Source organism: Chrysemys picta, chromosome 3, assembly GCF_011386835.1.
Source record: "Chrysemys picta bellii isolate R12L10 chromosome 3, ASM1138683v2, whole genome shotgun sequence".
NCBI classification, from domain to species: domain Eukaryota; kingdom Metazoa; phylum Chordata; order Testudines; family Emydidae; genus Chrysemys; species Chrysemys picta.
This window is the reverse complement of record NC_088793.1, coordinates 108,975,138-108,998,225: the sequence shown is the minus strand read 5'-3', so window position 1 is coordinate 108,998,225 and position 23,088 is coordinate 108,975,138. Positions and strand designations below refer to the sequence as shown.

Below are 23,088 nucleotides of genomic sequence, written 5' to 3'. Positions count from 1 at the left end.
CTCAACCTTGTATAACCCCTCACCCACTGAGCACAGCCCCTTTAGTTTAATCTAACCTACAAAGAAGCAGTGGTTTCTAGATGACAGACAACTTTTCTGCTGCTGCACATCATGAAGCAAACAGGAGGGTCTGATTTGCATCACAGAGGCCTGTAAACAGAGCTGCTGCCTGTCAGTGGTGTCTTGATCTGGGGCAGTGGCATAGGCTGCTGTTCATGTGTTTCAAATATTATTGATTTTTTCCACCTGATCTTAGACCAGTCCGGGCCCTTGGAATAAACAAAATCAAGGTGACCATTGTATCTTTCTGTATACCAAGTAGAGACCTTTTTCTATTCCCCCACCCCCCTTGAAGCTAGCATTATGCTTAAATTCTATTATCTGGGCTGGCTTCATTGTTTTGAACAACTTGAGAGCAAAGTGGCCTGGTGACTCACTGCACTTTGCACAAAGCTGATTTCTTGTGGGCAGGGGAACGTTGAGTAGTGTTCTCCATAGGTGGTATTGTGGTTTCTCTCTCTTGGTGCTTGCAACCAATAGAGTGCACTTGCAGTACCTGTCCGTTACAGAGCGCTTCACTAGTCTCCCCCCATTCCAATGGCCTATTTGCCTATCACAGAGCAAGTTTACCATATTGTAGATGAAGGTGTTCCCAGAATCAGGGTGCTGTACAGTCCTTTGGAGAATAGATACATAGATTCTAAGGCCAGAAGACCATTGTGATCATCTAATCTGACCTCCTGTATAACACAGGCTGTAACACTTCCCCAGAATAATTCCTAGAGCAGATCTTCTAGAAAACAATCCTATCTTGATTTTAAAATTGTCAGTAATGGAGAATCCACCATGACCCTCAGTACATTGTTCTAATGCAGTGGTCCCCAAACCCTTTACCTTGTGCCCCCTTATCGTTGTCCACACCCCCTCCTGCCCTGGAGCCAAGGCTGGGAGTGGGGCTGCAGCTCTGGGACAGGGGGGCCAAGTCTGGCAGCCAGGGCCCTGGGTGCGGGGCCAAGAGCGGAGCTGATTGGTGCTCCCTCGCCACACCCCATGGGAGTTGGCCCAGGCCACAGCCATCCCACACAAAAGTTCCTCTGTGCCCCCTTATGGGGGGCACACCCCACAGTTTGGGGACCTCTGTTCTAATGATTAATTACCCTCATTGTTAAAAATGCACACCTTATTTCGTGTCTGAATTTGTCTGCCTTCAACTTTCAGGTTATACCTTTCTCTGCTAGATTGAGGAGCTCTTTATCATAGTTGTTGCTTCTGTACATGCTTATAGACCATAATCAAGTCACGCATTAACGTTCTCTTAATTAAGCTAAATTGATTGAGTTCCTTGAATCTCTTTCTCTCTAAGGCATGTTTTCTAGTCTTTTAGTCACTCTGGTGGCTCTTCTCTGAGCCCTCTCCAATTCACCAACATCCTTCTTGAATTGTGGACACCAGAACTGGACACAGTATTCCAGCAGCGATGTCACCATTGTCAAATACAGAGGTAAAATAACCTCCCCACTCCTACTGGATATTCCCGTTTATAATTCCAAAGATCACATTCGCCCTTTTGGCCACATCATCACAGTCAGCTCATGTACAGCTAATTATTCACCATGACCTAAGTTCCCTGCTGCGCAGCGGTGCAGCAGCCTATTTAGCACCGCGCAGGTGTTCAGGTAACCCGCCTGGGGACCTGCCGCAGCTGGGGGAGGGGTGCCCCTCCCCGAGCCCCAAACTAGCCCGCCTCCAGATGGGTGCCTGATGAGTGCCTGAGTCCAAAAGGAGGATTGGGGTGACACTGCATTTGTTTATGATTGAGCACTGGAGTGGCAGGGTACCATAGCTTCATGTGACAGCCGAGAAGCCTGGTGGCTGAATGTACAGCTTAAGAAAGAGTGACCAGGCAGATTGCATGCTCAGAGCCAGGGATGAATTTTGAAAAATACAGCAACATCCATGTTCATCTTTGAAAATTCCTGTGATTTTTGAGAGACAAGGTGGGTGAGGTAATATCTCTTATTGGACCAACTTCTGCAGGTGAGAGAGAAAAGCTTTCGAACAACACAAGCACTTCTTCAAGTGAGTTTTGCCAAATCATCTTTTCTGAAAACTCTCCTGCACCTGCCAGGAACTTCCCCCTCTCCCTCAGAGTTTTGGCCATCGTAAAATTGCTTACATATAAGCATTGTGCTATGAAACCTTGAAATCATGCAATTCTGCTACTTGATGTACTATGCACTAGTACTAAGTACATTACAGAAAATCCTCCATTTCTATCAGCAATGCTCTGAAACACTGCCACTTTGTGGTAATTGAAAGTTATGGCCAAAATAGAGCATATTTCCTGAATTAGGCTGTGCTCAAATAAAATTTCAGAAATAAATGATAACTTGGCACTTGGTTCCAATGGTATATATTTTTTGTGAAAAATGTATTGAAGTTTAATTTTTTTTTACAATTCAAACAGCTCTAGTGAGCACAATAAAGCACTTTTCCAGACATTTATTCAGATGTTCACGGTCTATGTCATGCCTCCACAGTTGTTTTCAGCGGGAGAGGGGGGCTATCAAGCTGGGTTAATCAGAACTGGAGAGAATTCACAAGATGAGTGAGATTTTAAATGACTCTTTGAAACACAATGCAAAATCCTTCCCCTTAAGTGGGAGATTCTTTAACAAGGGCCTAAATTAAACACTGCTCCAAAATCCGGCAGTCTCTTCCCAAATGAGACTCTACAGAACTCATAGTTCCAGGGAGGAAGGTGGGCAGGCTTACGGTTTAATTTTCCTTAAGTGATAACATTTATAAATAATGAGAGGTAAATTTCCTTTTTTCTTTGGGACTTTTCATAATGCATCGCTCAATCTCTATGCACCCACCACGCTAGTGATCATACTGTATGTAACAGCAGGTCTGTCTTAAACCAACTGCACTTGGAACAGGGCAACGAAGTCTTGGCCCTGGATGGTGCAGGGGTGTGAGGACTCCGGCTGGGGATGTGGGCTCTGGGGTGGGGCCAGGGATGAGGGGCTCAAATCCCATCGATTTATATAGCATTTGAGGGCAAACAGCACCAGGTTGAGTCGTTAAAACAGTGACTGTGTGCACTACAAATTTCACACTGCCCATTTATCCTGGGTTCCCTAAGAGACACTAATGTAGGGCCTGATTTCAGCTTCCCTCCAAGCCTCCTTTCCTTGCTCTGCAAGCCTGAAAAAAAAAATCAGACTCAGAAATTCTTCTCGTAATCTCCTTGTCCTCCAGTGCCCCGCCCTTGCTAAACATTGCATTAAACTGCATCCAGCAGCCTAGGTGGGTGTACTAAAAAGGAGCAGGAAGCAGCCCTGCCTGTCGCGGGCTGTCATCTGACTGCTCTCACGTGAGACATTAAACACACCACCCCCAGCCAACGACTGCTGCTCTCCCGAGTCGCAGGCTGCATCCTGCCGTTGCCAGCTATGCTGCTCCTCTTTCTGCTCCTTTCCCCGCAGGGATGTAGTGCGCGCTATGATCCTACCTGGGAGTCTCTGGATTCCAGACCACTTCCGACCTGGTTTGATGAAGTCAAGTTTGGCATCTTCATCCACTGGGGCGTGTTCTCCGTGCCCAGCTTCGGCAGTGAGTGGTTCTGGTGAGGCTTCCATGCGTTTGACTCTCAGCTCTTCACTTCCTCCTTTATGCCTCTTTAACCTCCCCTTGCTCTTTCTGTCGACAGAGCAGCCTGTTGTTCTTTCTTCCTTCCCTAATGAAGCTGCATCCTGTAGTAAACAACCTTTCACTCTCTCTTCCCTCCCTCCCTCCCCCAGTGAATGTGATAATTATTCCCTTGTCTCTTAGCAGTAAAATCTGGCAAAACATGATTTTCTGAAGGCAGAATTTTGCCAACACATAGTAGAGCTGCAGGGGATGGGTTGAAACAGCTCTTTGATGTGGGCTGCACTTTACTACTTAATTTTTCTGGACAAAGAATAAAGATGCTGTCTTGACTGCCTTTGATACTAAGTACAAGTTAAGAGAATATTCTTAGTACAGTGTAAAATATTCCTGGCTGAAATGCCATCTCTAGTTTGAGAGTGTTAATGCTGTTTATTCTCTTAACTCCTGAAAGTATTCATGCATCTGATGTAGAGCAAAAGGGCTCTACCTCAAACATAAAGGTACCAAATGTACCAAAAATAGAAAAGAAAGCTTTGACCATGATACAGATCCTTCCAAAAGAAAGGTTATGGTTGAAATGTCATTGCAAAAAATTACTTTTCCTGCCTAGTATATTAACCATACAGATCCATCCACTGGCAAAACTATCCTCCTACTGTGTAATATTTCCAAATCCTCACTTACACTTTCAATGCCGGTTGTCCTCAAACTTTTATATGTGGATCTTTATTTATGGGCTGGGCACTCTGTGCAGTCATTTGGAAAATAATGAAGTTCTATAGGCTGTAAATGAGGGCAGAATTTCCCCATAAATAGAAATGATCATCTTGTAAACCCCTTCTCTCCTCAATCCTGACTGCAGACCTTCCTATGATAACTACAGTGCTTGATTACACAAAAAAGAAATGTTAAGGTAGTACAAGATTAAAATAAACTCACTTTAATGCAATGAATGAGGTTGCTTTGTTATGTCCCCTCATTTTGTATTTGAGCTGTTATTTATTAGCCATGTATCAGATTTTGCTCTTACATTGGTGTAAATGTGGAGTAACTATTGACTGTAAATAGCATTTACACCTGTGGTATACCCCAATTTACCCTGTCATTACAGCCTTCTGTTTGTCAGTACCAACTTTCTTCCTTGGCCTGCAGTTGCTCCCACTTCTCTGATCTCAGCAGATCACTTTTCAGTTTGTTTCTTTTGTAATTTCAGTTCCGTCAGTTTTAATGTCATTAGCCACCTGTGCATGGCAAAGGAGACGAGAGGGGAAGGTGGGGTCAGTTTCCTTAGACACTAAAATGTCTTGAGATTGCAACTATTTTTCCACAGGAAGATTTCTGGGCCTTTTCGTACAGTTTTTTCCCCACAAGGGGCCAGGTTCTGTTCTCACTTCTGCCCATGTTAATTTGGGGTAACTTTATCGATATCAGCAGAGTTACTCTGGATTTACGTGAGTATTGTTGAGATCAGACTCTGATCCTCAATTTGCAATTTAAACACATTTTTTAAAAACTCAGTTTATTTTCCTACCCAATTTTGAATGATCAGTGTATGTCTAAGCTTACCAGCAGGTCTCTGCTGCTCTGCCTCACTCTCTGAAACCTAATGACTGTAACCCCACAAACCCTTACTACTGGCCATAGCATTTCTAAGGTGACAGACTCATGCTATCCGTACTATGCCCATAGACGGGGAACTGTTTATGTAGTAAGCAGTATTCTTGTAGCCATGTCGGTCCCAGGATATTAGAGACAAGGTGCATGAGGTAATATATTTTATTGGGCTAACTTCTGTTGGTTAAAGAGACAAGATTAAGCACTACACAGAGCTTGTTTCTTTGACCAACAGAAGTTGGTTCAATAAAAGATATGATTTCACCCACCTTTTTTCTCTATGTGGAAAACACTAATCTACAGGGCTGGTGCTGAACGTTTTGCTGCCCTGGGAATTCCCTCCTGTAATTGGGCTGGCATCCACCTCTCTGGTTGATACATGCCTGCAATCCCTCCGCTTTGAACAGCGGGAAGCACTCCCCTGGCCAATGGTTCTTTTGGCGGGTCTTCAGTGACTGAGCCCTCCAGCCGAGTCACACACACTGTCCCCCCTTCTGGGTATACAGTCTCTAGTTCTTGCTCATGGCCCCATAGTACAAGGGCATCCTTCCCAGAGGCACTGCCTTCTTTAACAGCCCAAGAGAGGTCCATCTCAGTACCCTCAGTTGGTGTCCTTTCGGCAGCCCTTGTCTGGGCACACTCTTCAACCAGACCAGCAGGGTCCATCATGGTACCCTCACCTGGTCTGGTGAACTTCTGGGCTTGGTCCCCTGGGCTCAGCCTGCCCTCACTGATCTGTCGACAGTCCTGCTGCTCTTCCAGCCAGGCACCCACTTCTCCCTCTGTAAGCTCCAGGCAGCAACTGACTGTTCTGCTGTTTCTTTTTATATGGCCCTCCTGGCCCCGGATTGGTCGCTTCAGCAGCCCCTCTGATTGGCAGTTCCTCTAAAACCACTCTAGGCTGCTGGAAGGACTTCTCCTCTGTGCTTTTCTGGAACAGGGTATGGCAAGGCCATGAGGCTTCTAGACCTAGTCCACCCTGTCACACCTCCTCATACCTGTGTTGGTGTGGGGGGACAGCCACACTGGAGTCATGCTTCTGTCTATGCTGCAATTTTTTGCTGCTGCTGATGTGGGGTATGGGCCATCCTTAAAGAAGCAAAACTCCCTAAAAACTGTGCTTGGGGTGGAGGTAGATGGAGCAGTGAGATGGCTGTCATCCCAAGTAGCTACTGCAAAGTGGTGGTCCCCTTAAAGAGGCAGAAGCAAAAAAGCTGTGCTGTGCTGGTATGGCTGCTCTTACTCTTCTACAGGGGGTGCACACTTAAAGAAGTCCATAGCTGTGCTGGCCCAGACTAGGGATGTTCCTACAAAACTGGCACCCAACGTAGCTGCCTACATCCCACACCAGCCCTGGTTGTAAGTTTTCAGCATTATTTTCCCCACTCCCATCAAATTTTAGCTGGTGTACAACACAGCTCAGTAGGAAACACTGGGAGTCCCTCAAATGAAGTCCTTGAGTAAGGTAGACCAGGGTGCCTCCAAATATCAAGGCTATTATTGCCTGAAGCAGTTTTATTTTATTTCCAGTGTCCTTCCACAGTATGTCTGTGTCAGTGTGCACTGCCCTTTAGAATGGCAAAACAGGAATTGATTATTTTAATTATATATATTTTTAAAATGTCATTGGATATTTTTATTGTGTATTTGGAAGGTGGTACTGGCAGAAGGAAAAAAGACAGCCCTATGTACAATTTATGGAAACAAATTATCCTCCTGGCTTCAGTTATGAAGATTTTGGCCCTTTGTTTACAGCTGAGTTTTTTGATGCCAACCAGTGGGCAGATATTCTGAAGGCTTCTGGTGCAAAATATGTTGTCTTGACTTCAAAACATCATGAAGGTAAATAGAATGTGCACAAGTGCTGGCAATTGTTGCAGTTCGTGGTTCATTTATTGTAGCAGAAGAAAAACCCAGGTGAAGCTATCTTGTCCAGCTGGCTAGATGCTAAAAATCTGGCAAGAATAAAAGTGGTATTTGTTAGCCCATATCCCCTATAAAAGGCTGGAACATTGATAGAAGGAAGAATTTGTTATCACATTATTCCTTCTGCTATTGGTTGCAATGACTGAAGTTAAGAGTGCTGCAGAGCTTCCTACAACAGCCACAGAAGTTGTTAATGTCTGACTGTTGCGTAATTTAGCTCTAAGCTTTTTATTGCTTTATGAACCACAAGAGTAAATTGTGTTCTGTTTCATATAGAACAGTACTGTGTGCAGAGTTTGTTAGCTCTGTACATTTCTCCAAGAAAGGTACAATATGCTCTTGGGAGTTGGTTGCAGATTTTGAAATATGCACAATTATATTTCAACATTAGTAGCTTGATTTCTATTATTACTGTTGCAGCTAAAAGTCCAAATCAAGATCAGGTCTCCGTGGTACTAGGTGCTATACATACCCATAGTAAGAGACAATCCCTATCCCAAAGAGTTTACAGTCTAAATGGACAAGGTAGACAAAGGCAGTATTATCATCACCATTTTACCGCCATTTATCATCACCATTTGGAAGACTGACACACAGAGATTTAAGTGACTTTCACAGGGTCACACAAGAAGTCTGTGGCAAAGCAGGGAACCAATCCATACTGCCCGAGCTTTGGTCCTGTGCGATCACCACAAGACTGTACTTTCGCCCTTTGTACTCTTTTCATCTTCCTCCTTTTGATAAATCCTATCAAGCTTCACAATACCACATCTTGGCAGGTCCACAGAGGTAGCAATTAGTACTGGAATGTCAGATACTCTCTGGCCCCAAACCTAAGACTGTAAGCAGCTTGGTAGGCTTGCACCAGTTCTTAGGAGAAGAAAAATCTCACAGTGATATTATCAAAGCAATGGCCTGCTGTTCCACTCCATCAGGTCTGTTGAACACAGTCGTTAGTCCAAAACTTGTTTTTAAGAGCGAGGCAGGGTGTGGGCACAGGACTGGCAACCAGTAAACCCAGTTCTGACACATGGGCTGAAACCCTGGGCCCACTGAAGTTAAGAGCAAAACTCCCATTCACAGCAGCCTGAATTTCAGGCAGCTTCTTTTGTGGCCTTGAGCAAATACATTAACCTGTTTGTCTTACTAAAATGGGGATAATGGTATTGACCCAGTTCCCAGAAGTGCTGTGAAGATTTGTTAGATAATGTTTGTAAAGCTCCTTGAAGATGAAAGTCTATCTAGCCTTTCTGGCCTTGGTCTAGTCTGGTTTAGGCTTAGCTGAAATGCAGCAGTATTGAACATGCCTACACTGGGCTGCTGAGTTATAAATCCAGATACCTGAAAAGTTAAAGCCACTGGTACTTAATGTTAGGTTTAGCTTTTTAAAGGCTACTCTAGATTTTCCCTCTGCCCAGATAAATTTATTGAGAGCTTGATTAAACTTTTTAATATGTCAGGGAGCATTTCATAAGATATAACAACCAAGAGAGCAGAAGAGTCTTTGAATGCAAATGATAGAGGGGAAAGTTTTTAAGTCACTGAATGTATCAAATATTTTCCTATTCTTGGATGTATATTGAGATGATATATTTGATGCATCCAAGCAATCATCAAGATGCCCCCCAAAAGTGGCAGTGTTTATACCCTGTTTACAAGGAAAATCTGTGTGGAATGAACACTTAATATGAGGAAAGAATAATTGTCTGCTTAGTGGAGAAAGTGAGAGTTGTGTTATTTGTAGACATGGTTCTTTATATAATAATTTTTAAGCAACATTTTGATATTGGATTCTTCTAAAGGAAGGAATATTATGGTTATACATAACTAGAGATTTCAGTGATAGGGCAAGCAGAAGTGGGGAGAGCCTAATTCTTCTTTCTGGGGAGCTGCAGAAGAGGGGAGAGCCTAATTCCTCTTCCTGGGGAACTGCAATCAGCATGCGTGTTTGACTAATAGCATAGCATATATAAGAATATGCTTACAGTGCTTTTTATTCTCTTTTATCCTTCAACTTTCTTTTTCTAGGTTTTACTTTGTGGGGGTCCAAATACTCTTGGAATTGGAATGCGGTCAATGTAGGACCAAAACGGGACATTGTGGCTGAACTAGCAACATCTATTAGAACCAGGACTGATTTGCACTTTGGGCTGTATCACTCTCTCTTTGAATGGTTCAATCCTCTCTTCCTTTATGATGCCTCCAATGTATTCAAGACAAGACAGTTTCCAACTGCCAAGTCATTGCCTGAGCTCTATGAGATTGTGATGAAATACCAACCAGAGATCCTCTGGTCTGATGGGGATGGTAACGCACCAGATACTTACTGGAACAGCACTGGGTTTTTAGCCTGGCTGTATAACGACAGGTATCTTGTTTTTATCATATATTTAGCCCTTAAATTGGAACTTTGGCCAGTCTATAGTTTCTGTCTCATTTTCCATATATTGTGTGGGTTCCCTTGTTTCACTTAATGGGCACTTAACCATTTAATTCCCCTGCAATATAAGGGATCAAGTCAGGGAAGAGTATTCCCTTTAACAACCAAATAATTAGACATGGCTGAAAAACTGTGAACATTTTCATGAAAAATGTCAAGCAGGTCCACAAGTTGTTCCATTAACATGGTCTGCCCATTCTATCTATTTTTATTCTCCTGTAAGCAACGGTCATCTACCATGATGGCAAGTAGGTGGTTTTGTTAAGAATATGATCAGGACACTTTCTTCACAGACTGTGCCTTTGACTCTGCACATAAGGCACAGTGTATATTGAAGGATCTGTACTGCTATCTATTTCCATGGCAGACCGTCGGAGGCATGCCTGAGTAAGGAGTGCAGAAGCAGGTCCATTCGCTACTCTCATTCTGTGTAAGACCTCAGAGACAGAAATCTCAGTCCAGATTTCTTACCCATTTGCATTGTGTAAAGAGGAAAATTAGGAATACAGAAGACATCTTGAATGTGAATTTCTGGGGAAAAGAGCTGACATTTAGTCTAAATAATTAAAAATCATACCCATTTGTTTAAAATGTCTGTAATTTCAGCCCAGTTCGGGATACAGTTGTAACAAATGATCGTTGGGGAGTTGGCAGCATCTGTAAACATGGTGGATACTACACCTGCAGCGACCGCTATAACCCAGGACACCTTTTGCCTCATAAGTGGGAGAACTGTATGACCATAGACAAATGGTCATGGGGTTATAGGAGGAATACGCAGCTAAGTGATTACCTCACGATTGAAGAACTGGTAAAGGTACAGTAAGACAGAGATATGGTATACAACATCTGGTCATTACTTCTGATTATTATAGTTCACCAATGTAATGGTAAGAAATAACTTACTATGTGATCTCTTGATGATCATTTCCTTTGATTATATTATCAAACTAAGTTCAGTAATGGCTCTACCTTAACTATGGTTTGATTCTCCTCTCTCTTACACCAGTTTGACTTCAGTGGAATTACTTGTAATTTACACATGTATAAGCAAGATGAGGATCAGGCCCATAAATTCCACTCAGTTACTTTTATTGCACTTCTGTCTTTAAGGTTCTCTCTGCTCCTACACTATGGTGACAAATATGAAGTAATAATAAAGCCATGGGTATTTAGTATTCTTCTAAGTATTTTATGCAAATTACACACTTTAAGTGTTTGTGGCATTTAAATACAAAAGAGTCATTATTGTTTCTGTAGTTTTCTATTCATATCTCCCAGAATATTCTGCCAGCAACACTCGGGGAACCAATCCTGCTGCCACTGAAATCAATGGCAAAACACGCATTAAATTCCATAGAAGTGGATGGGCTTTATGATTGCTGAATCCCTGTTTACACAGCATATAGCTAATTGTTTCCAAAAAAGAGAGTCTACATTCATGCAGTGCAAAGGGTGATACTCTACATTTAAATGTTGCTATTTCATAAATACAAAAGGATAAAAGTTTTCCAAAGACAGGATAGAAATATGAATGTTTCTTACAGATTGGTGGAAATAGCAATCCAAGACTGACTTTGTTACATCTGACCCAGATTTGAAGGCTGGTCCATGTTGTGGAATTTGGGTTTGCCTGTCCCTCTTCCTTCTTTTCTCATTTCACCCTCAACATCACCTTATGAGTTTGACAACAGACAGTGCTGAGAACAGATTGCTGACTCATCCAAAGAACCCAAATACACTTCTGTCTCCACCGGCAACCTTCATTGCCCTCCAGAATTCAAAGGGTGCTCCCAAACTTACTACTTGCACACATTTAGAGACAACTAGATCAGATCAACTAGAAACTTTAATCTCTGAGGAGTAGTCACAACACAGTGAAATTTGCAGTTGTAATACTCAGCTATTTTGTGTGTGTGGTTAGTTTGATATTATCACATAACCCAAATCTAGCTTTCGTTTGATGGCTGGACTTTGCAGTCTAACAGCTGGGTTAGAGTTAACAGCTAACAGTCTAACAGCTGAGTTACATTTTTATCTTAGGTGTAGGTCTTACATGTAATTTCTTACAATTTTTTAAATAATTTAAGATGGAACTAACCTTAAGTATAATGCAAGCTATCAGTGTCCACTAGTTTAAAAAATCTGCGGGTATAAATATAAAAATATGAAGGTGGCCTTTTCTGAGGCATGAAAGAAAAACCAAGATAAACCACAGTAAGAGCTATCAGTACTTGCCAGGTAGAAGGAAGTGAGATGTAGCCCTCAGCCGTCAGCTACAAAATAGCAACTTAATGGTTGTAGCTGTTTCGCTCTTCCCAATGTAAAGGGCCAGTTGCCAGAAAAGCATGCTAGTAAAGGTTCCAATAGAAGTGTGACCACAGACTAGGATTTCAGTGACAATTAGTTAATCACAAAGGAAGTAGTTCCTAGGGAATGGGTTGAATTTCTGCTGGCTAATTCTAACTTCTCCCACAGGTAATCCTGTAAAATCTGTGATAATAAAACTGATGTTTTATTGATCCTACCAATTCGAGACTTCCAAATGAACCTACAGTCATTTAATTGGTGTATTAACAACTAAGCCCTTCTACGGGTTAAGTAATTTGATGTACAGTATGTCAAACAAAATATTATGTCCAAGAAAGAAACAAACATTCATACAGATATATGTACATATTGTACCTCATATACCCAAATTTGGAGGAGATCCTGTAGCTTTTCAACACTTTAATGCCTGCTGAAGTCAATGAGAATTTTACCTAATACAACAGTAGGGAATTATTTCAGAGTGCATGGGCTCCAGGTGTTCATCAGTCTCCGGTGTGAGAGAAATGCAAAAGGCTTTAGTATATTTGGTTGTTTCAGGAATGACTTCCTTGTTACTTTGCATCTGGGTTTTTTTAGGTGTTTTATTTTCCCCAATGCAATCCAATCTTTTACTTGCATTTTTAAATTAAAATACTTTGTTCATGAAAGTTGGATATGCAGATAATTGTGATTTAAAACAAATTAGCAAGATAGGGTAGGATCCTGATCCTGCAGCTGGTTCTTTGCAGGTGGACCCCTGCACCTGCATGGAGCCTCACTGAGTTCAAGAGGGCTTTGTGCAGACACAGGAGGTCCACCCACCTGAATTCAGTTGCAGGATCGAGGTCTTAGTGTGTAAGCTCTCTCCTAATAGTTTAGGTGCTGCAGTTTACTTTAAACTCCTGTATTAAATACAAAATAGTTCTGAAAAGAAATGAAAAGTATTCAGCTGCAGAAACCAAAGATATTTGTTTAATTTCATTTTATTCTGCAGTACAAGTAGTTTTTTTTAGTGTAACTAAAGAAGTAAGATTGTGTGAGTGTGTGTGTGTGTATCAGTACTCTTCACAGTATCCAACTACAATCCCAGACTCTGACCACCATTTCAGAATATCTGGATGTTTACAATATAAAACGACTGATATCAGTCATCAATAGGGTTCAGAATCAACCCCCCAGTTAAACAAATGGGGAGCAGATAATTCATAATGCAGACAGACTGAAAAAATGCAGAGTTAGTCAGGCATCACAGAATGAGATCACATTTGGAAGGTTTTCTTGAGCCATAAGAGCTAAAAATGTTACATTTTTAATGGACGCTTAAATTTTGTAGAAACTATTGGAACCACTAACATATTGCAATGTCAAATACTGATTCAGCCCTTTCAACCCATATGTGTAGAGCAGAGTACACTACTAAGTTTTGGTAAGAACACCAAACAATGTGTATGCCTTCATTGGCCATAATCTTAACATTCTGACTTTTCTAAATGTTTCAGCAACTTGTAGAAACAGTATCATGTGGGGGAAATCTCCTGATGAACATTGGGCCCACCCATGATGGTCGCATTGATGTTATATTCCAAGAACGCCTAAGGCAGATGGGTGACTGGCTGAGAGTCAATGGAGAAGCCATTTATGGAACTAAACCATGGAGAACTCAGAATGACACTGTCACACCAGGAGTGTGGTAAGACTAGTGAAACAATATGCAGAAAATATAACTATTGAGACCCTTTTGTGAAATTGTCCAATTTCTAGTGGACAAGTATTTACAATAAAGAAACCACTACCTTAATTTGTATGCTATTTGGCTGTCTCAGAAAAGAACCCTTTCGGCAAGCCAAGGTAGATGCCTAAAGGAAGAATATATATACTGGACACTAGTGAAGTTAGTACATCGTAATGATTAGGGGAAAAAAACTGGGAGACGAGAGTGCATGCTTCCAATGCAGACTGAAACAAAAGCTCGATGTGTATCTTTGGCCTATTTATGCCTCTTAGCCAAAGTAGCAGAAAAACTAAAGCAGGACCTAGGAATTGCTGTAGAATATTGATTGATACAATATAAAACTGCTTATAAGAAGTAAGTCAATATCACTATCATGAGAAGGACAGACATGTTAAAGCACTTTTTTAAAAAAATTAGCCACTTTTTTTAAGGATCCTTAGAAAGAATGCCCCACAATAATAGCTTCCAAAGCTGGAATTTGTTTTAAAAAAATCCTAGAAAACAACTCTGATCAATAGTAGGATGGCCATGACCTCTCTCAAATTGAGTATGATGGATAGATTATTTGGTAAAATAATGGTAATGTCATTTCTGGTGAAATCACCGATCAAATTTACCCCTTTCTAGTCCCTGGACCCTTCTCTATTCCTAAGCTTCTATGCCTTTGCTGTGCCAGTAATCCACAACCAGCTCTCATCTGCATTTTGGCCCTACTGCTTCTCCTTCTCTCGTGGGCCGTTCTGTACTCCTGTGCCCAGCATTGGCTATTAAATATAAATATCACGTCTAGAAACAATAAAAAGCCGGAAGTAAAACTCATGAGAAACATTAATATGTAAGAAGAGAGAGAGAAGTGTTACAAATATTTGTACGATTGTTTGGTAGAGAATAAATTATACTTGGAAAAAAGATCTGCTGGAATCCAAACTTTTTTAATAGTAGTTCGGCAGGGCGAGGACTGCATTGCAGTAGTTCTGATGTGAACAGTTCTTGTGGTGTTTGTGACCCTAATTGCCATCAACTTTTAAAATTCCTTTTCCAGTCCTGAAATCTTTACATGTACATTACTCTCAAGTGTGTAGATAATTACAAGAAAAACTGGACATAAATTATATGACTCTCCATGTCCAATCAGGTACACGTTCAAACCTAAAGAAGAGACAGTCTATGCCATTTTCCTTAATTGGCCAATCTCAGGGACTCTGGTACTTGGTGACCCAAAAACCATCATTGGAGAGACACAAGTAAGTGACCACTGTCTTTTTTGCTACTTCTGTGAGCTTTCTAACGCATTGTCTATGAATAAATAAAGGAACATATTCATAAGATAGGTCAGAATATATCTGAAAAATGTACAGTCAACCCTGAACATTTTTGTTTTCAAATAATGCATCCCTGTCACCTTTGGTGATATGTAAAAACAGAATAGAATATGTTGGAAAAAAGGGAAAATTCTCTTACCTGTTAACTTTCAGTCTAGGACCCTCCACATCAGACTTCATAGTAGGGCGTTCTCTTGCTCCATGCCAGCTGGGGGCTGAGCAGATCTTTGCTCTAAGCCTGGGCTTAGGACCACCTCTTAGGAAGAACTCCCCAGGATGATAGCTTCCAAAGTTGAAAAATGCTAACTATATTCAAGTGTAGAAGTGCTGTTCAACTCAAACCTCCCACAGCAGAGCCTTGACATGAAATTCAGCGATTTCCTGGAGGAATACCCACTTGCCTTTCAAACTACTCAACAAGCAAGCAAGAGGCAGACACCCCTCTCCAGCAAACTTAACGCAGTTCTCCATAGGGAAGGTCTAGCTGTCTGACCTGGAGGTTCCGAGAATGCAAATACACAGTAAGACAGAATTGTCTCTGTCTGAGGACTTGTCTTCACTACCAGGAGATCAACGCTGCTGCAATCAATGCAGTGGGTGTCGATTATCGGATCTAGTGAAGACCCGCTAAATTGACAGCAGAACGCTCTCCAGCTCCCCGAGAAGAGTAAGATAAGTCGACCATAGAGCGTTTCCCATCAACGAAGCGCAGTGAAGACACCAGGGTATGTCGACCTAAGCTGGAGTAGCGTAACTTAGGTTGACTTACACTGGTAGTTAAGACAAGCCCAGTCCCCTCCATGTCAGACAGCCTTCACAGTGGCATGCAAAAAGCAGCAAGTCATCCCTTGGGAGGGTGAAGGATTCAGTTTACCTACATAGAATTGTAAAGGAACTTAAGGGTAACTGGGGCACCCCATTCAGTAACAGCTTTCTACCAAATGCTGCCTCAGCCTGGGTGAGAATGTCGACTTTACAGTGCTTGAGAGTGTGGATGGATGACTGTGTAGGAATCCCACACACCTCCTCATAAGATATGTGTGATCTCTCTGCCTACAAATGTATTCTGGGTTTGTTTGTTTTTTTCGTGCCCTTCCTCTGAAGGATCAGAGACTGTCACAGCTGGAGCTGGGACACTGTTGGGGTGGGCCATTGCTCTGGGGTGGCCCTGAGCATTCTCTCTCTCAGGTGCTGGGCTGGCTGGTTGTTGCTCACATGCTTAGGGTCTAATTAATCACCATATGTGGGGTTAGGAAGGAATTTCCCCCCAGATTAGATTGGCAGTGATCTTGGGGGTTTTTTTGCCTTCCTCTGCAGCATGTGGGTGTGCATCACTTGCCAAGATTATCTGAGTATATCTCAATTAATGCCCTGCCTTTCCCCTCAGTATCCCAGCTGATGGGTTAAGCTTCACTGGATGTTAGTTTAAGCTTGGTCCCTTTTGCACTGTTCTGTGTATATCGGGAGTTTGAGAGGAGGGTCCATTCACATCTAAAGCAGGTCTGAGAACCAAGACCTGAGGGCTAAGGAGAAGGTGAGCGTTATCACCATGGCCTTTTCCCTTTTACTCTCAGAACCTGTGTATTCGACACTTAGTTTGGTGCAGGCTGAGGTGTAAATTAAGTATCTGTGTGGACCCTGTTGCTGCACACAAAAAGTTCCCTAGTGTCTTTAATCTACTCCCATTTCAAATCAGGGTAGATCACTATGGAACTTTTAGTGCCTGGCAGCAAGGTCCACACAGACACTTCATGTGCGGCAGGCTCGTGTGACATAGATTTACACCCCTGCTTGCTGCAAACTAGTGTTTTGTGTCAAAAGACCCTCACTGGCTGAGGGAGAAATGGCATAAACGAGGCCTACTTCTGACATAAGGGAGCATCTCTTTCACAGGTAGTACCTCTTAGTTTTTTCAAACTGGTCATGGATGCAAATACGTTCATCAATAGGCTTCCAACCGGGCCTGTGATGCCCTGAGCGGCTAGATAGTCTAGACTATGTTCCCTTGGTTCTAAGGGTGTCTTGCTGAGGCAGCCTACCCTGACTTATGGGAGTACAAGGGCAGGTGGTAATTCCTCCATCTCCAACAGATGTGGTGTTACACCCTCTTGTGAATAGCTTTTTGGCTGTTTACACCACTCTAGCTTAATGTGCCTTTCCTCTTGACATGCCCAATTTTTGACCAGCTGTTCCCACTTCAGCACACTTCCCCCATAATGACATCTTGGTATATAAATGGGGGTGCTTGTGTTACACACACACAGTGCTACTTTAGCACAAATTACAGTTGGCAACTGAATTACATTATCATGGCACTGAAGAATTTGGCCTGCGCGCCTCAGATGAAAGGCAAGGAATGGGGAGACTTTAAAATGAATAGATCATTCTTAGCTTTGCATTCTTAATCATTATTAGTAACAGCATTATGGTAATACCTAGAGGCCCCTACCAATACTGGAGCTTTAATGTGCTAGGCTTTGTACAAACATAATAAGAGAGATGTGCAGTCAACCCTGAACATTTTTGTTTTCAAATAATGCATACCTGTCACCTTTCGTGATATGTAAAAACAATGCCAACAATGCCATATGTAAAAACAAAGCCAATGCTTTGACACAAGACCCTACTTCCTTTCTAAATATTAATACTCCTTGTGACTTCAGCTGGTCACAATGCAATGTCAAAATTTCAGAGGAAGTGTAGTGTAACATAGACAAATAGGAAGTTATTTCAAAGACTTGTTCAAAGAACACTATCGTTTTTTTTTAAATTTTTTTAATCTGCCAAAATTTTACTTACTGTTAACAGTGTGTGTAATGGACGTGTCAGTTGTACTAAATCAAACAATTACTCCTGACTTACAGCAGAGTAAATTGAGAATAGAATTTATACCACCCTAAGTACAATAGTATAATTTCTATATAGCTACTTAAGTGATTTCCCCCCCACACAAATCCTGCTTTCTAATATGCTTTTTAAATGAAGCAATAGTGTATTAAAAAACCATTGATTTTCCTGAGTTGAGCAGAATGGTTATTTTCATTACAATAAAGTACAATTCAGTTTAAAAGTAGATTCCAGAATATCTTATCTTTTAAAAAAACAAAAACTCCTGCTTCCCCTAAAATACCCATGTTGGCATCTGACTTCTTCCTATAGGCAAGAAGTAGTGCAAGTTTAAGAAACTGTTAACTAACTTTCCAAAAGTGTAACATTGCATTATGATGTTTGGAACCTTTTCATCTTTGTGTACATGTTCTGCTTATTCATCTGAACATTGCTTGTGTATAGTCACTTTGCTCTATTTTTGTGGTAGTATTTATTTAAAAAATGTAAACTACACCATAATTTGTAAGACAATGATCTGGTTTGTATTGTGAAACCTGGCCCTTTACATAGGGAGCTAGTGTCTCAAAATCCTTTTGATTTCCCATTGCCATCTGCATGTAGAACATAACTATAGTCTGGCCCAAATCATAGGACATAGCATCATTACATTTGCCATCTTATTTATATGAACTCCTTAGAAGCATGTTTAGAACCTTTGAACATCCCCTGACCATTCATGTGGCTGGCACAGTGGTGCCTATAGTTAATCCGTTATGTTAAAAAGACCTGTTAACTAAAAATATATGCATGTAATCACTGGGACAACAGTCACTTTGAATAGACTACGATATGAATCATTGGAACAACAGTCACTTTGAATAGACTTCATTTAATTGTTTGTTTTTTTCCCCCCAGGTGAAGCTGATTGGACATAAAGGACAACTGAAATGGGTTTCACTGGGAGAAAAGGGAATGACAGTGGCTGTACCTCAGCTAACCCCTAATCAGTTACCCTGTCAGTGGGGCTGGACTCTGCAACTGACTAATGTAAAGTGAATGATACAAATGGAGACTTCAGTTGCTGTTTCTTAACACACATTATTGAGAACACTTCACATTTCTAACTTGATTTTATATATACACTATATTGAACTCTCCATGTACAGCTGAAATTGGGATTGATGGGAGCAGATTTAATGCAGACAAATGCTGCTCCAGATTCAGCGGAATGAGGATTTGGCCCTTTCACTTCCAGCATTTAACCTCTTTGATTTGAAAGACTGGTTAGCTTTACGTGGTGGGGTGGATTTGTAAGATTACATTGGACCTTGAGTCAGTGTACAAGCTTTTTGAAGAGATGAATTGAAACCAGTAGGTCAGAAATCTAATATTATGCTTCAAACAAAGTCCAATGTAATCTTGAGCAAGGTTGTGAATGTACCCAAATTCCGCAGTGATAAGTTGATCAAAAAGCAGGTGTACAGGGCAAGGGTTAGTTATACCAATCAGCCTTTTTGAAGTTATTTTGTGTACTTTTTAAAACCAGAAGTTTATTTTTTTCTAATGGAAATATTTCAGTTGTTTCCTCACTCTCTTTTCCACTCAAAAAAAAGGAAAAATAGCCAAAAATAAAATTGATCAAAACCAAAGTTTTGAAAAAGTTTGTTATTGAAAAAAGGCCATTTTTCATTAAAAATAATTTCACATGAAAAAATTCTACCAGGTGTGGTAGTAAATCATGAATAAGGCACTTTCAACCACATTAGAAATACACTGAGGGCATGGCTACACTTGCAGATGTAGAGCGTTGTGAGTTAAACCAGCCTTCGGAGAGCGCAGTAGGGAAAGCACTGCAGTCTGTCTACACTGACAGCTGCAAGTGCACTGGCGTAGCCACATTTGCAGCACTTGCAGCGGCATTGAGAGTGGTGCATTATGGGCAGCTATCCCACAGAGCACCTCTTCCCATTCTGGCGCTGTGGCTTGTGGAAAGGGGGTGTGGAGTGCGGGGCATTCTGGGTCCTGTCCCAACGCCCCGTGATGCATCGGTTCGCATCCCAACATTCCCTTTGCTGCCGTACACATTTGGCGCCATCTTTCAGCATTTTTTGTACTGCGCGCTCTGTTTTCCCTTTCAGTCTTTGGGAATGGAGCCCGAACTATTCAGGAGTATGCTGACGAGTCTTGCCACGTCAAGCATGTGCGACGTCACATTTGGCAGTCGAGTTATTCTTTATGATCCAAAGTGACAGTGAGAGCTCTGACCATGATATCGACTCGAGTAACGCATATGACATGAGTTTGCTCCACGGACATGCTCACCACCGTGGGATGCTGCTTTTGGGCTCGGGAAACAAGCACTGAGTGGTGGGATCACATCGTCGTGCAAGTCTGGGATGACTAGCAGTGGCTGCAGAACTTTCGGATGAGAAAGCCACTTTCATGGGACTGTCTGAGGAGCTCACCCCCACCCTGCGGTGCAAGGACACGAGATTGAGAGCTGCCCTGACGGTGAAGAAGCGGGTGGCTATTGCAATCTGGAAGCTGGCAACTCCAGACAGCTACTGATAGGTCACTAACCAGTTTGGAGTGGGAAAGTTGATCGTTGGAATCAAGTTGATGCAAGTTTGCAGGGCCATTAATCAAATCCTGCTCAGAAGAACTGTGACTCTGGGTAACGTGCATGGCATTGTGGCAGGCTTTGCATAAATGGGTTTCCCCAACTGCGGAGGGGCGACAGATGGCACGCGTACTTCAATTCTGGCACCAGCCCACCTAGCCTCCATGTACATTAATCGGAAGGGGTATTTCTCGATGGTTCTCCAGGTGTTTGTGGATCACCGTGGGCGTTTCATTGACATTAACGCAGGCTGGCCCGGAAAGGTGCATGATGCATGCATCTTTCTGAACACTGGCCTGTTAAGGAAGCTGCAAGCCGGGACTTTTTTCCCAGACCAGAAGATCACAGTAGGAGAAGTTGAAATGCCCATTGTGATCCTTGGAGACCCCACTTACCCTTTAATGTTGTGGCTCATGAAACCCTACACAGGGAGCCTTGACAGCAGCAAGGAGCGGTTCAACAACAGGCTGAGCCAGTGCAGCATGACTGTGGAGTGTGCCTTTGGCCATTTAAAGAGCTGCTGGCGCTCTCTGTATGGGAAGCTGGACCTGGCCGATGACAGCATCCCCGCAGTTATATCTGCCTGCTGTGCCCTCCATAACATTTGGGAAGGGAAGGGTGAAAGATCCACTCAGGTATGGAACTCAGAGGTTCAACACCTGGAGGCTGAATTTGAACAGCCAGAGAGCAAGGCTATTAGGGGGGCCCAGCGTGGGGCTGCAAGGATTAGGGATGCCTTGAAGGAGCAATTTGAGGCTGAAAGCCACCAGTAATGTCTGGTGCCCTGCACGGGAGTGAAGTGCAGTTGTTCCAATGTTAGTAGGAATCTGTTTGCTACACTGACTTGCCTGTACCTTTCCTGGGCTAAGGTATCTTTTACTTTATACAATAAAAAAGAATGTTTTCAAAGCCAAAAAGTCCATTGAAAAGAAAATTCATTTATCGAAAAGAAACACAACTACTTCGGAAACAGAAGGGCAAGGGGGTGGGGGTGGGGAACGGTACAATCACAGATTTGTGTATGTCCTGTCTGGCATGCTGTGCAATGAGTGCTGCACTTCAGGATGGCTATACTGCATGGTGATGGGGGTTGAGTGCAGTGGGTAAGAGTCGTAATTTTCAGGGCAGGGTGGTGAAGCTACAGGTGTTGGAGGCAGCTGGTGGTGGTAAGAACCCGGATGTTGGGGAAAGTGGGTTGGAGGTGACATGGGGGCATAAGGGAAAGAGTTTTGGGACAAGGGCTGCGGGGGTGGGAGTGCTCCACCTGTATTGCTATGAGCGCCTGTATCGAGTCCGCTTGGCGCTCCATGCTTTGGTGCTGGCGATCCGCATTCTGCTGGCAGACCCTTCTTTCACTCTCCCGCCACTCCTGCACTCCTTGATTTTCATTACTTGAATGCTGCATTACTTCATGCAACATGTCTTCCTTGCTTCTATGTGGTCTCTTTCTGATTCTTTGGAGTCTTTCGGACGGTGATAACACGGGCGGCTGAGATCTCAGGGTTGCATCTGTAAAGGCAAAATGCAACACTTAACAGAGGCAGCATTGTTCACACCAGACAGAGCAATGATTCCCCCGTACTCAAGGGCAAGCACAGTCTACACAATAGCATAATTTGCCCATCCCAAAGCAAGCGCGCACAACCCACGGGAGCCCCAAAATGGTAAGCACAGCGTCAAGCGTGACTGATTGTTTCACGGCTGTATTGCCCTCTGGGTTTCTGTGCCTAAGGGAGAGTCAACAGCGGCAGGGGGCCCTTATACTGGACATTGTCCCCACATTTTCTACAGGAGTTCGTCCTGGAAGATATCTCGCTGCTGAGGGTGACCTGGGAAGCAAGAGAGGTCTTCTACTGCAACGTGGCTTCTGCCCTGGCCCATATGCAGCTTGCCTGTGTGCAGCAATGGTCCCCCTGCCCCTCAGTTAGCCTGACTGGGACAAGGACCACAGTGGCTCTCCCGAGAAATCTGTGCAAGCGCATTGCCCAAGTTCTGGATGAGACCTTTGAAGAGATCACTGAGGCCGATTAATGCGATGTGAGAGAACACATCAATGCCCTAATCTGCATCTTGGCATACAAGAGCCTCCTCGCCCCAAGAGCTCGCAGCGAATAGCTTCCTTCCCAAAATAAAAGCCGCTTACCGGGAACCGCCTCTGGTGTTTGTCCTTCCCCAAGCACCGGCCGCCGCGACTGACTACCTTCCTCCTGGCTTGTGAACAGCTCCTGGCTGCATGCATCTAGGGATTCCGCCTCAGCACCCTCGCTCCTGCTTTGCTCCTCCTCCTCCTGCCTTGTTGCACTTGGCTCCGAAGTGTCCATGGTGATCCCCGGGGTGGAAGTGGGGTGACCCCCAAGTATCGCGTCCAGCTCTCTGTAGAAATGGCTGGTCGCGGGGGCAGCAATAGAGTGGCGGTTTGCCTCGTTGACTTTGTGGTAGGCATTCCGCAGCTCCTTCACTTTAATCCTGCACTGCAGTGCATCCCAGTCATGTCCTTTGATATCTGCCCGAAGGTATCATAATTCCTATGGCAGGAGCACAGCTGAGACTGGACAGCTTCCTCCCCCCAAACACGGATGAGGTCCAGCAACTTGCCATTGCTCCATACTGGGGCTCGCCTGGTGCATGGAGGCATAGT

General features: G+C 43.1%; 1 protein-coding gene and 1 long non-coding RNA gene across 2 annotated transcripts; one reads left to right on the top strand and one right to left on the bottom strand.

Annotated features, from left to right (window-relative positions):
* Nucleotides 1–2,401: 2,401 nt before the first annotated feature.
* LOC122173505 (uncharacterized) lies at nt 2,402–3,654 on the bottom strand. The gene is made up of 2 exons (XR_006173977.2): nt 3,518–3,654; nt 2,402–3,210 (listed from the first exon to the last, which is right to left on the bottom strand). It is a non-coding gene; the product is annotated as an uncharacterized LOC122173505 (long non-coding RNA).
* FUCA2 (alpha-L-fucosidase 2) lies at nt 3,356–19,479 on the top strand. Its single transcript, XM_008177149.4, has 7 exons — nt 3,356–3,631; nt 6,926–7,113; nt 9,226–9,565; nt 10,244–10,454; nt 13,447–13,637; nt 14,815–14,923; nt 18,746–19,479. Exons 1-7 carry the CDS (start codon nt 3,459–3,461, stop codon nt 18,884–18,886), a joined length of 1,353 nt encoding a protein of 450 aa, XP_008175371.1. The 5' UTR covers nt 3,356–3,458; the 3' UTR covers nt 18,887–19,479.
* The last annotated feature ends 3,609 nt before the right edge of the window (nt 19,480–23,088 follow it).